General features: G+C 24.9%; 2 protein-coding genes across 2 annotated transcripts in view; both read left to right on the top strand.

The window, feature by feature from the left end:
- The first annotated feature begins 10568 nt into the window (after nucleotides 1-10568).
- LOC101500102 (UDP-glycosyltransferase 74B1) lies at nucleotides 10569-12750 on the top strand. The gene is given in 3 exon segments (XM_012712254.3): nucleotides 10569-11275; nucleotides 11892-12403; nucleotides 12405-12750. Coding segments are annotated over 3 exon segments (1398 nt in total). The 5' UTR covers nucleotides 10569-10621; the 3' UTR covers nucleotides 12637-12750.
- Nucleotides 12751-14957: 2207 nt separating this feature from the next.
- The window catches only part of LOC140919334 (protein FAR1-RELATED SEQUENCE 5-like), a 6451-nt gene continuing 5655 nt past the window's right edge, over nucleotides 14958-15753 (top strand). The window contains exon 1 of the mRNA XM_073365335.1: nucleotides 14958-15585. Coding sequence (XP_073221436.1) covers nucleotides 14958-15585 — 628 coding nt within the window. The remainder of the gene's footprint in view (nucleotides 15586-15753) is intronic.

Here is a 15753-nt window from a genome sequence, read left to right as displayed (position 1 = left end):
GAACTAATATTTTTTGTTTATATGAGAGAAAAAATAACTGTATCTAGCGATGAAGTGAGACGAGGCACATGCACTAACACAAGAATTTCATCATGATTAGATTATAATTTATTTAGAATATTGCCACAACAATTTTTCTCTATCTATTGACATATGCTAAGTTAAATAAAAATTTTAATCCCGATAAAATTTTGAAATTTTGCTTTAATCTTTATAAAAAAATTACATTTCTTAGTTCAAAGATCATCCACCAAAACTGTACCATGACATCTCTTATAACAACACCAATTCCCCATTTAGACATTTATAGTGGAGAGACCAATCATTCTAGGATATGGGCACTATAAGAAAATCATTATTTTGTGATAGCCAAAAAATCATCGCACTTGAACCGGTCACAAACTCTATGTGGTATATAGTTCAAAGTGATGGTTTTGTTTTGTTTTGTTTTTTTTAAAAAAAATTGACAGATTTTGTGATGGTCTAAGTGTCACAAAATTGTGAACGTCAGACTCTTGTAAAGTCTGTCAGATTTATTTAAAAAAAAAAAAAGACATTTTGTAATGATTTAAACCACTACACATTACAAGAATTTTAAAGTAATATATCACAAGATATCTTTAGAATAAAAAAAATAAAAAAAAGATATTTTAGAAAGATTAAAAAAAAGTGATATATTTATATGACAAAAATATATTTAAACATATCAACTATCAATTTAAAAAAAGTTAACACTAATAAAATTACATTATTATCTTAATTATTAATTTTGTTATTAAATCATTAACATACGAAACAAAAGTAATTATCATGTTGATAACTAATAAGGAAAAAATTAAATTACATCTACGGTCCCATAACTTAATTTCAGTTAACGTTTTAGTCATTTATCTTTTTTTTTTTCCTCAAGTTGGTCCTTTATTTTAATTTCAAGTGATAATTTGATATTTTATTTTTTAAAATGTCAACAATGTTGTCTTTTTTTTTATATAAAAATTCAAAAAAATCATCAAAATTTTCAAACAAACCTCATAAAATTCATTATTATCTCCAATAAAATGTAATTTAATCAAATTCATAGCTTAAATCTTTAAATAAACTCATATTTTCATTCTTTATTTGATGTTGTTGGAGATGAAAATATGAGTTTATTTGAGTATTTGAGTTATGGATTTGATGAAATTTGCATTATATTGAACATAATTATTAATTTTATGGATTTTGTTTGAAAAATTTGACGATTTTTTTGAATTTTTGTAAAAAATAATAATAACATTGTTGACATTTTAAAATATAAAATATCAAAAAGATAAAAAAAACTAAAATATTAACTGAAATTAAGCTAAGGGACTACGTATGTAATTTAGTTTAAGGGTATATAATTTAGTTTAAAGAAAATTAGCAATGGACACTCATTGACTCTTTGACATCTAGTGAGACATAAAATAAAAGATAAAATGTGATATATTTTATATGTTAAGGATGTGATAATAAAAGAGATGGAATTAAAAGTATACATATAAATACTCAATTAATAATTACATAAAAAGAAGTTAACCCGCATAAAAGTAAATGCATAAGAAGACGGGCGAGATAATAAAGGATAGTTGGGTGCCACTTCTTTCACTTTCTTTTTTTTATCTTCTCTATTTTGTAAATTGAAATATCTTTTGAGCAATGATATTTGAACACAATTTTAAACACAAATACAAACACAAATACATGTGGTTCCCACATAGTCTCTCTTCATTTAATTCCCCTCTTTTATATTTTCTACACAATCTCTCTCTTTATTTAATTTCTCCCTCTTTTTATTTTCCCCTTTTTTATCTAATTTTTTTTACTTTTTTTTTTCTTCCTCTATAAAAATAAACTTCACAGATTCATCTTTCTTTTCTTTCATAATTCCTCATTTTTCCTTTTATTTACTTATTTTAATCAAATTTTTTATGAAGTAACTTTGACATTTTAATCAAACAAAATATAAACTTGGTTAATGACTTAAAATAATATGGTTAATTCATTACACAATTTGGTTAATGAATTTGAACAGAAAGTTTGGTCATTCTAATCAAACAATATAAATTTGGTTAATGGCTTTAAGAAACATGGACTAAACTTAATATGGACTAACAATTCACAACCCTAACTTTTAGACGAAAATAATGCATTAACCACTTATTATACTTTATTAACCAATAATGTTTACACTATTAACTAGAAAATGAAACAAAAAAAAACCAGAAAACTGTGTATGAGCCAAAAACAACAAAAGTAAACAGTTAAGAAAATATCAGAAGAACTAAAATAAAATAAAAATTTATTTTAAATAATAAAATAAAAATCTATTTTAAATAATAAAATAAAAATCTAAGAAGTGTAGATTTGGAGAGCAATGTGTAAAAAAATACAAGTGAAAAAAAAATCTAGGTCAACACAAAAATTAGTTGATTCATCTAAAAAGAAGAAAGAGAGAAAAGAGAGAATGAAAGAGGAAAAAGATTGATGAAGATGAAAAAGACTAAAAGAAAATAGAGAAAAGAAAGAGAGAAGAGAGAGATTGTAGTGTTTAATTTGATTTTATTGTTAATCAATGAAGAGAGTAACAGAGGTATATTCATGAAGAGAGAGAATATAAATATGTATAAATGTGTATAGCGTATACGTATACAGTAGTTGTGTTTGTATTTGTGTTTAAAATTGTGTTTAAATAACATTTCTCATATCTTTTTATGTTATTTTGTATCTTTTAATATTTTTTTTTTGTTATTTTATTCTTTTGAATAATTATTCACTCTTATTTTAGGTGAATGAAGAAAGTATAACAATGAATTGATCATCGAAGAAGATTACGAACAAAAAAACATGTGGAGGGAAAAAATTATTGGATTTGGAGTACATTAACGTGGATGTTTTTGCGGTTTGATGTTGCTATCTTATTTTGTGAAATCTTAACTTATTTTAATAAGTTTTCACTGTGCTAGTTCGTATTAATCATTGATTGATTTAAGTGTCATTTTCGTAACGATAGCAACATACCCTATCTTAGATTTTATTAGAACTTTTTTTGTTGGAAAAAAGTTTTGAACTCTGAGACTTTATATTTAATTTAACAATATTCTTTAGTTGAATTTGAATTAGGTCTTATAAATATATTTTATTGAAATTTATTCTCTATTAAGTAAGTTATATATATATTTTAGAGTTTGAGATTAGATATTGGTGCGCATACTCCTTAAATATATATTTTAGGATTAATGTTAGTATGTGGTCATAAATTTTTTATGTTCAAATATATGTAGTCATATATTGTTAACTCATTACAACTATTTATTCATGTGATTTTTAAAATGATAAAATAAAAGTTAAATATTTTTAATAATTCAATAATTGTGATAAATTAATTTTATATTGTGGATGTGTATAAATTCAATTCAATTTTGTATATATGTACTTTGTAAATTTAGATTTTTAGATGTGAAATTTCTAGATCTCAACAAATAGATTTCAATGATTTGAATAAGAATGCACTTGATAGATTAATATGAGTTAATTTGCAAATAGGTATACTATTTCATTACCCAAGTGCATACCTTCAAATAGCAAAGTAATTGATATTTATGAAAATATCAAAGGAGGTCAACGATTTTGTGATGTAGTTAGTTAAATAATTTTTCTTTTGTTGCGTATATTTGTGAAAATAATTACAACATACTACACGTGTATTACAGTGCTTTTTAAGGCAAGTAAGGTGGGTGACCGTCTAAAACTTCATTTTTATAGGAGTACAATTTTCCTTTTTATTAACATATCATTTATATATATAAATATTAAAATAAAATTTTATATTAACTAAATTATACACATGAATTATTGAAAAAAATTATGAACATGACAAATTAAATAAATACATGTGATTTAATAAATAATAGAATAAAATCAAATAATTGCATGTATCTATAGTTGTAGAAGTTGAAGAGTCTAATTGAGACACTAAAAGTAAAAAATTGATGTGGACAATTGAAGAGTCACATTTTCTCTATCTCATATACATTAAAACTCACAATTTACAATATTTTTTCTTATCTTAATTAGTGATCTATTTTCTTCTGGTCTTTTATCTCTTATCACTTCCACTATTTGACGTACGGTTCACTTGTTGCAGTATTACTTTTGGGTAAGTAAAAAAAGAAATTTAATTTCTTCATTTTTTTTATGCTAAAGTACATTAATTTTTATTTTCATTCTTCTAATATTATTACTTTAGTCTTTACAAGGTAGTGTTAGAATTTCTTATGAAAAAATTTCATCTTTATTCAAATTTCTCATTAAGTTTGTCATCTAATAGTTATCTTTATTCAAATTTCTCACTTAAGTTTGTCATCAAATAATTATCTTTATTCCAATTTCTAATATACTTTTTTTATACTTTTCCAATTTATTTGATTATAAGAGGAGTCAAAACAAAATCTATAAACCTCACTCACCTGTTTTTATATAATTTCCCAACATTTGGAATTTTTATTCATTACACGTTTTTTAGTCTCTTTCTTATTAATATGTAGTTTATTTACAATGATAACTTTATATTTTTTATGATCAAATTAAAATTTTGTGCTTGAAGCGTTGGAACATAAGAAGGATTTAACTAGAAGGTTTAGAATCAACACCAAGTACTATTATTTCATCTATTTGATTGTTTGAAATGTTGCTTAGAAAACAATTATCTTATCATCTAATACAAACAAGAAAGAAAGAAATTGAAAATGATATTAAATCTCAAAAAGGTGCTCTTGATAAAAAAATTAACAAACATCCTACAATTTCTATGAGAATGATGCAAATATATATAATTCTAACTTTGAAGCTGATAATTTAGAGGTTGGCCAACTAAATAGGAATATCAAAAAATAAAATATTTTGGTCGAAAACAACGAAAATGAAGACGATAGTTATGATAAAGCTGAATATTTTGACGATGCATGTTATGGTATAGAAAATGAACACATTCCTACTTTTGTTGATGAACAAACTAGTAAACCAATTTTATTAGACATTTATGATTCAACCAATTTTATTAGACATTTATGATTCAAGAACATGGAATAGCCTTAGAAGAGACTTGCAAAGTGAAATACTAAGAAATGGTCCTAAAAGAGATATGTCCCTGATGAGTGGTCCCAAAGATGCTTTTGGTACACATTTTTCATCATCATGTTACGTTCGTTATTGTTCTAATGGAGAAGAACTAGATAGAAATTGACTTGTTTATTCAAAAGAGTTGTATATAGATTTTTATTTTTGTTGTAAATTATTTGAAAATTGAAGGTTTTAGTGATTGGAACATTAATCAAGTGGTACACATATGACTTTCATGAGTAAATGGATTGATTTACATATCAAATTTGAGAAAAATACAACAATTGATAAACATCTCCAAGAGCTTATTGTAAATGAAAAAGACATTGGAATGATGCTTTAATTAGGATAGTTTATGTTGTTAGATATCTAACTAAGCAAAATTTAGCATTCCGTGGAAAAAATGAGAAGATTAATACAGAAAACAATGAAAACTTTATTTTTCTTGTTGAGATGATTACTAAATGGGATCATGTCATACAAAAATATTTTGATCGCATCAAGAATAATGAAATTCATTATCATTATCATAGTTAAAAGATCCAAAATAAATTGATTAATATGTTAGATAATGAAGTTAAAAGTGCAATAATCGGAAAAAAAATAAAAGTAAAATATTTTTCGATTCTTCTTGATTGTACTCCTGATGTTATTCATCAAGAACAACTGACTCTCATTGTACGTTGTGTGGATGTTTCTACAAGTCCATTAAAATTTTAAGAGTTTTTTGTAGAATTTATGAATGTTCATGTTACAACAGGTCAAAGATTGTTTAAGGATTTACAAAATGTATTAGAAAGTCTTAGTCTTGATATTAATAATGTGAGAGAACAAGGATATGATAATGGATCAAACATGAAATATAAACATCATGGTGTACAAAGAAAATTATTAAATATTGATACTAAAACACTATATGAAGCCGTTGAAAACACACAAGAAATTAGAAATTTGAATTGTGTTATATTATTTTTACTTTGATTTATTTACACAAATATTTTTTTAATTAAAACATTTAACTTACTTTTATAAATCAGGTTTAGTAAAAATAAGTTGAATCATAAAGAACTAAGATAAAAGAAATAGAGAAAGAGGAAGACACATATATTTTTGTACTGATATATATATATATATATATATATATATATATATATATATATATATATAAAAGTTAACACAATAAAAGAAAGCAAAAAACAAATTAAATGTATATGATTATCATCTAAATATCTATCTTGTAAATGTGTGATAAACATTTAGCATTTATAATGTTTATACCTATCTTGCTATATATATATTGATCACTGTTACATAAAAAAAATAAGATCAATATTTATTATTGATAAACATTAAAAAATATATAAAATATATATTTGTTATTAATAAATTTTAAAAAATACATCCTCTACTTTGTAAATAAACATTAAAAAAAATATAAAATATATTTTTATTATTAATAATTTTTAAAAAAAATACATCCTCTATTTTGTAGGTGCTCGATAAACTTTTAGATTTTATCTACTTTAAATTAGAGCATACTTTTTTCATCGTAAATTTATTATAATAAAAAATATTAAAAACAAAAAGATATAATATCTTCCATGGTCACTTAAATTAATTTTATATAATAATTTAGGTATTTATCTTTTTTTATTGATTTGATCTTTTATTTAATTTTAAGTAACAATTTGATATTTTATATTTTAAAATATTAATAATATTATCCTTTTTTTTTTACACAAAATTCATCAAAAGTTTTAAATAAAACCCATTAAATTAATTATTATCTTCAACTTAATGCAAATTTTATCAAATTCATAACTCAAATATTCAAATAAACTCATATTTTTATTCTTTATTTGATGAATTTGATGTTATTGGAAATAAAAATATGAACTTATTTAAATGTTTTGAGTTACGAATTTGATGAATATATAAATTTTCTTGAAATTAGTAATGAATTTTATGAGTTTTGTTAGAAGATTTTGATAAATTTTCTGAATTTCTGTTAAAAATGATAACATTATTTATATTTTACGACATAATTGATCAACTATTACTTAAAATTAAATAAAATAACAAATAAAAAATATAAAAACTAAATTATTACATAAAATTTAATTAAAAGATCACAAATATATTATATCAAACAAAAAATATTTTACATTGATATAATCAAAAATATTAAAAAATATAAAAGTAAATATTTGTTATTACTACATGCTATAAACGCACGAGTTTGTTATTAGTTATTGTAAAATAAGAATCTGTTGCCAATAGACAACTGTGGCAGTGCCGCATGCATTGAAAATTGAAAGGTTTCCAATTAAAAACCGGAACCAGAGGAAGCAGTCATGATCATCATCACCACAAGACACATACACGTCACTGTTTGTCGTCATCCATTACCTCATCACTTACACGTTACACCATCATCAACATCATTAATTTTATGTCATTTTTCTTAAAAATATATAACAAAAGAAAATATTATGTTAAGCTCTATAAGAAAATAGAGTTTCCGTTGTCATACCATCATACCTTGCAAATTCCCTTTGTGTGTTTTTCCTTGAGTTTTAGTCATTTAAAAGATTTATAGTGTAAAAATAGTATATTGATATTGTCAAATAATTTTATTTTATTATTTAATTTATTTTATTGTATTGTATAACTTTTAGATTATACAACAATTATTTAATTATTTGATATCGTAGTAAGTTTTAATTGAATGAATGTAAAATTATTTTATATTTATCATTATACTCTATTTATTTTCAAGTTTACATTGAATATACTCATTGTTAAACAAAATACAAAATATTTATAATCTGTGAACACAAACAGATATATAGTACATTATTTTTAAATATTACAAAGAAATACTTTACGTAAAAGGGGAATTTGTATGCGGTTTGAGACAACATTCAACGGGTCGAAAAGCCAGAACAACACGCAATTTGACACGTCTATATGAGACTAACAAAGAATAAGCTTTCAAGTCCCACATGCAATATCTTCATTATCTTGTCAAACAAAACTTGCACATGGCAATATGTTACTCTGGCTGTCTCACTTTCGTACTTTCTCCACGTTTTAAAATCATTAATTTGCCTTTGTACAACATTGAAATTTTTTAAAAATTTATAATTTTAATATATTATAGTTATTTATAATATTTTTAATTTTAATACAATATTAATTATTTTCTTTTTGATATATTCATTTTAGAATAAAATATAAATAAAAATAATATTTGAATTGATGTATCTAAACTAATCTTTTAATTAGATATATCAATTATTTAATTATCACTTTTGTCTATATTTAATTCCAAAATATATTCTAATCAGATCCAGTCTATAGCATATACAGCTCATCGTACAAGACTATAAAATTTTAAAAACTTCAAAATATTAATTATAGATTGTTAATATTTACAAATTATTGAATATTTATAATAATTTTTATGATGATATTTTTATACACGGGGTGAAGATCCATTCCAAAAGTTATTTTAAAAGTTTAATATTCTCCCTATAGGTCGTGGTGGACCAACATTTTTAGAATTTTAGCGCATGTGGTCAGGACTCTGCAGCTTTTCAATACATATACAATATATAAAATATAAGTAATAGGAATGAAAGGTGCACCAAGTTTTATTTATTTATTGAGATTAACTTATTTATAACAATAAAATAATAAGTTTTAAGTTGTGGGCAATTATTGAGGCTTGAAGATACAACATATTGTTGAGTGAGTTTTATAATAAGAGAGTGAGAATGTTAAATTTTGTTCATATAATAATATATAAATATTAAAAATTATTTAAGTGGTGTAAAATTATTTAAAAAATATCATATGATTTTTTTTTTTCTAATATTGACCTTCCATGTGTAATTGTGTGGTTAAAATTTAACTCTTTCACTTAAATGATAAAATTTCTTTTATTTGATATGTTATATATATATATATATATAAATACTTTAAAATCAATATTTTCACTTGCATTAATTGAGAGTATCCAAATAATTAATAAGATTAATTTAGTAAAATATGTATAAAATGACAACTGAATCATTCATTATTAGACGAATCAATTAATATTTAATGTAATTTGATGTACATAAAATTAAAGAGAATTTTAAAAATTAAAAGATGATAGAAATTTTATCAATAATTTTTATTAATTATTGTGAATTAAATATTATCATAAATATATAATGAAATATAATTAATTTGAAATTATTAATATAATATTAATTCAATAAAATACTTAAGATTATTTACAAATTAATACTAATGAAATTGATATAAAATAATTACTAATTAAATAAAACAATTTTGTTATCTTTGATGAAATTATTTGTCCTTAATTTCCTATATTGATTTTAAATTTTTAACTATGATTTTAATTTGCATACAACACATCATAACCACTCTTATCTATTACTTTAAATGCAATTAACAGACAATTTAAATATTTTAAATATCGAATAATTATAATTCACCCATTAATATAACAATTTTTTATAGTAACATATATATAAATTAAATCATTTATTTATTTATGATATCATTTCACTTATTTCTCTTTCTAATAGTTATTTAATATTATGTACAAAATAATAGAGAGAGAATGATCTCATTCACATTTTTTAATGAAGATATTTTTCTTGTGTTGCCAAAAAAGAAGATATTTTTCTTTTATTATTTCAACATTTAATATGAGAGAGAATAAATATTAGAGCGAGTACTCGTAGATTTTAAATATATCAAAAAAGTTAAATATATTTGATTTAAATTTAAACAAAATCCATTTAACTTTTTTGTTATATATTTTAGATTGATGTCATTGAAAAGAGAATATAAATCTATTTTTAAATGCTCAGCAAGTCAAAATTCGTTTGTATGTTAAATTTAGACACTAACTCTCACACTGAATCTGTGTCAACAAAAAAATTGGAGTATTGCATTAATACATTTCATTTCAAATTCCCATACTCATTAAATTGTATTTATTTTTTATGAAGTTTCATATTTGGTCAAATCACTTTGATTTAAAAAGTGAGTAATAGTATTAAATTTATTAAGAAATAATATTGTTTTACAAATTTATCCTTTAATAAAAAACATTAATCAATATTTTTATTATAATTATTTTTTTTACTGTAGTAAAATATGTAAATTAACTACAAGTATATTAATAAAAAAAATGAATAAAATTCAAAATACTTATGAACAAATAAAACTTTCAAAAAAGTTTAATATTTATATTCCCTAACACGTATCTTTTATATATTAAAAATTGACTAAATTAAAAGTACTAGTTTATCAAACTATATTACTCAATTGTAAATTAATTTGATAATACAAGAATATATAACAACAAAAAGTCCCCTTATTTATTACCTATAAATAAGATCCTTGAGAACAACTCATTACCCAAAAAAAAGGAAATACAAGAAACAGAGACAAAACAAACATGGTTGTACAGAGTCAAAACAACAACAATGTTCATGTCTTAGTTCTCCCATACCCAGCACAAGGTCACATAAGTCCACTAATTCAATTCGCTAAGCGATTAGTCTCAAAATCCATTAAAACCACATTCGCCACAACCCACTACACCGTTAAATCCATAACCGCCCCAAACATAGCCGTCGAACCTATCTCAGATGGGTTCGACGAATCTGGCTTTTCACAAGCCAAAAACGTTGAATTGTTTCTAAATTCATTCAAAACCAATGGCTCAAAAACACTCTCTCACCTCATTGAAAAACATGAAAAAACAACCACACCTATCACGTGCATTGTTTATGATTCTTTTCTACCTTGGGCTCTTGATGTTGCTAAACAACATGGGATTTATGGTGCTGCTTTTTTCACTAATTCAGCTGCTGTTTGTAACATTTTTTGTCGTATACATCGAGGATTGCTTGAAATTCCGGTGGAAGTTAATGATGACTCACCTTTGTTTGTTCCCGGTATTCCACCTTTGTATTGTAGAGATCTTCCGAGTTTTTTAAGGTTTCCACAAAGTTACCCTGCTTATATGGCTATGAAGTTGAATCAATTCTCTAATTTGAATCAGGCTGATTGGATGTTTATCAACACTTTTGAAGCATTGGAAGAGAAGGTAAAATTTCTTATCAATGTGTTGCTTTTTATATTATCAATCAGTTATAATCATTTCACTTTTATCATGTTTATTTAATTAAAAAGTCATACAATTGATAATTTATGATTAGTAACAATGACATGTTTAGAAGAATACGGCATCAAAATTAAAAAAATTAAAGTCATATTATTCTCTTTTTAGTGGCAGAGCTTGAACCTACACCATTAGGATACAAGACATCTAATATTAAGAATTATTTATTTTAGAAAATAATAGTCACTTTAAGTGTTTTCATTCATTTGCAATTTTTTTTTAAAAAAATAAAACTTTGAACAACATGATATGAAGTTAATTTAAGAAGCTTCTCTTAAAAATTATTTTTTGGTAGATAATTTTTAAGAAGTCCGAAGTTTTTTAATAAATTTTGGGAAATGGGTTTACTTATTTAATTTTTTTCTTTTTAAAAATTGCAAAATAATTTACTACTAAAAATGAAAGAGGGAAATGGAAGTAAAAAGAACCAAAAATAAGTTGATCCATTTCCTCATTTTCATTTTTGGGTTTTTTGTCCTTTCCTAAATCATTGAGTTTTGTGGATGATGAATTGATGGTTCATATTTTTCTTGTGTGTCAGGTGGTGAAGGGCCTAATTGAATTGTTTCCTGCTAAGTTAATTGGTCCAATGGTTCCTTCTGCTTACTTAGATGGAAGGATTAAAGGAGACAAAGGTTATGGAGCAAGTTTATGGAAGCCTTTAAGTGAAGATTGCATCAATTGGTTAGAAACAAAATCATCTCAATCAGTTGTGTATATCTCCTTTGGAAGCATGGTTTCTTTGACATCAAAACAAATTGAAGAAGTAGCTTATGGATTAAAAGAGAGTGGTGTGAATTTCTTGTGGGTTTTAAGAGAATCTGAGCAAGGAAAATTACCAAATGGGTACAAAGATTCAACAAAAGAAAAGGGTTTAATTGTAACATGGTGTAACCAACTTGAATTATTGGCTCACAAAGCTATTGGTTGTTTTGTGACACATTGTGGTTGGAATTCAACACTTGAGAGTCTTAGTCTTGGTGTTCCTGTTGTGTGTTTGCCACAATGGGCTGATCAATTGCCTGATGCAAAGTTTTTGGATGAGATTTGGGAGTGTGAGGCCAAAAGAGGATGATGAAGGTGTTGTGAAGAGAGAAGAGTTTGTTAAGAGTTTGAAGGTTGTAATGGAGGGTGAAAGAAGTGAAGTGATTAGAAGGAATGCTTGTAAATGGAAGAAGTTGGCTAGGGATGCTGTTAGTGAAAGAGGTAGTTCTGATAAGAACATTGATGAATTTGTGGATCATTTGATTAATAATGATAAGAGTGGAAATTTGAAGGAATACTAAAATGGTCATTTTCATTAATGAATAACAGTGATTTGTTAGATTTAGTTATGAATAAAGCAGAGAGATGACCATTTTTAACCTTTTATATGTTTCTAAAAAATCAAAATCTTGTTCGGAAGCATATATCCTAAGGACAAAATAACTCATCTTTTAGTTTAGAAATGCACATTTGAAGAATAAAAAAGTTGTAATTTTTGAAAATGTGTATTTTCAAAGTATATGTGTGAGTGAGAAATGGATTTTAGCATATGTATTTTAGTTTAGAGATGGATTTTAGTTTTTTATATGTATTTTTATTTTGAGAGCCCAATTGTTTTTCTTTATTATACCATTATGCATTGTTAAGCTAAAAACATTGATGAATTTGTGGATTATTTGATGAACAATGATAAGAGTGAAAATTTGAAAGGATACTAGAGTGATTTGTTTATATTGATTTAATATGAATGAAGTAGAGGTGATTACTTTTAGTTTCGTTGAATTTTTGAAAAATAATGGTCTTATCTAGAAATACATATCTAAATGACAAAAATATTATAAATTTTATATGAAATTGTGCGTTTAAAGGACAAAAATTGTGTTGCTTTTAAATATCAAAGTTTATGTTATTGTGTTTGTAAGATTTAATTCAAATGATAATTTCGGTATTGTTAGATCGTATATTATTTTTAGTAATTCAGATTTAAATTAAAGATCTTCAATTTATATACATGTGAATTTATTAGTGGTGTATCTCACTTCACCAACTACATAATTCTTCAATTAAAAATTATGTGACTTTATGGTTTCATTTGTTTCTTTCAATCTTGTTACACAATACAACTCTTCAATATTTTGTAGCAAAACTGTATCAGAAATCAACAACCACGTAAAATATTGAAATTAGAAACCATTTTGCCTTCTTAAAGTTTAAAATATATCTTCTTAAAAAAGATTCAAGCTTACAAAAAGAATACAACTTTTCTTTTCCCAAAACTAATGTTTTGAAGAGGATCGAACCTTACAAGAATACTTTTATTTTATTTTATAAAGGCCAATGTTTTGATCGGAATTAAACATGTGATCTATTTATCACTTAAGCCTTTAGCTCTTCTACCTTAACTATTATACCAACTTTGTAATGAATTGGTTGCATAAATTTCTTCTATAATATATGTGATATTTACTTTATGAATAATATAAGTAAATATGATTAATATTTTTCATTACTATTATTATTATACATCATGTTTTGAATTTTATATTAAATTATAAATTTGCTAATTTTTTAGTAATTTAATCATATTATTTTATATTAGTTTTTGACATATTTAAATGTATTATCATGAAATAAAATTGAATTATGATACCATATAAAGTCAAATTCTCTAAAATGTCGTGTTATCTAAAAAATATTTAATTTCATTGAATTATTAACATGCTAGAGTATAATTATTTATTTAAAAATATTAATATAAAATAAATTTTTAAGTAGACTAACAAACTATAAAAGACTTTGTAAAAACAAGACAAATTTAAAAAAAACTCTATAACAAATCACATATCAAATTTAAAACTCTATAACAAATCACATATCAAATTTAATTATAAAGCCTAACCAAGTCTGATTTATTTCCGCCACTACCATAAAATGGAGTTCAGATCCCCTCCATTTCTTTTCCTCCATTTCTTGTCAAGTTTGTTCTTTAGATGAGTGACACGTGGCAACTAAAATTTTAATGGCTGAGATCTTATCAAATACAAAAAATCTGTTTTAATTAATTAAAATAAAAACATAAATAAAACCCCTTTTTCTTCCTCCCTTCGCCGCCCTTAAAGAGAGAAAAGAATCAAGGAGAAGGGAATGAAAAAAAAAACAACAACAAAAAAAAATGGGGGGAGGGGAAGTGTTCTGTCGAGGAAGAGAGAGAGAGAAAAGGAAGGAAAAATGAATTAGAAAATGAGGTGGAAAAAAAAGGAAATTTGGTTTTATTATTATTATATCATTTTAAAAAAAAAATACGGGACGTGTCAGTCGCCTCTCTGTCTCTTCGTCGTGCCGGTGTCGCTCCACCGCAGCACTGCCACACAGTTGCAGCACCACCGCAGCACTGCCACACAGTTGCAACACCACCGCTCCACTGCAATATTACTACAGGTGTTTGTTCAAATAATCTCTTCTCTTTTGATCTTACAAGTCATGGTTGTTGATATTGTCGAAACTTTTACAATCTTTTTATCGTGTCTTTTTTATTTCTATAGTTCTTCCCCTGTGGTTCTCATTACATTAACATATTTACAAAATAATATTAATAGGATAACACCATTCATTCTCAGAAAACATGAATCCATCATCAAATCCACTAGTTGACTGTGTAGATAAATGGGTGAACAATATCCATGACAAAATTGTGCCAGAAAGTAATGACAATAGCCAACCAACATGGGAAATGAAGTTTGAATCTGAGGCGACGACTTATGAATTTTATAATGAATACAGTAAAATAATTGGATTTGGTATTCGTCGAGAATATGCAAATAAAAGCAAAAAAGACGGAATTTTGACTTCGAGAAGATTCACATGCTTCAAAGAGGGTATTCGAGGTGTTGACAAACGAGGTCACCCAGTAGGGGAGCATAGAGCAGAAACTAGAACAGGATGTAAAGCACATATGGTTATTTCACTTGATCAGAAGATTGAGAAATATAAAGTTGTTGACTTTGTAGCTCAACATAACCACCCTCTTCAACTGCCAGAGTATGTTCATATGATTCGTTCTCATCGACACATACCTGAGGTACAAGCATCACAAATCATATTGGCAGATGAGTCTGGATTGAGACCAAAAGATTTTCATGAATATATGTCCAAGCAAGTCGGTGGAATAGAGACTGTTGGTTTTACAAGACAAGACCTTAAGAATTATCTTCGAACCAAAAGGAAGCAATCACTAAAGTATGGTGACGTGGGTGCATTATTAATGTATTTCAAACAAGAAAGTGAAAATCCCTCATTCTTTTATGAATTTCAAATGGATGTTGATGAACAAATAACAAATATATTTTGGGCAGATGCACAAATGATAAATGATTATGGGTACTTTGGAGATGTCATCACTTTTGACACTACATACAAGA

The sequence above is a fragment of the Cicer arietinum genome, chromosome 2 (genome assembly GCF_000331145.2).
Source record: "Cicer arietinum cultivar CDC Frontier isolate Library 1 chromosome 2, Cicar.CDCFrontier_v2.0, whole genome shotgun sequence".
Classification (NCBI taxonomy): Eukaryota; Viridiplantae; Streptophyta; class Magnoliopsida; order Fabales; family Fabaceae; genus Cicer; species Cicer arietinum.
This window is presented reverse-complemented; position numbering and strand designations above follow the sequence as displayed.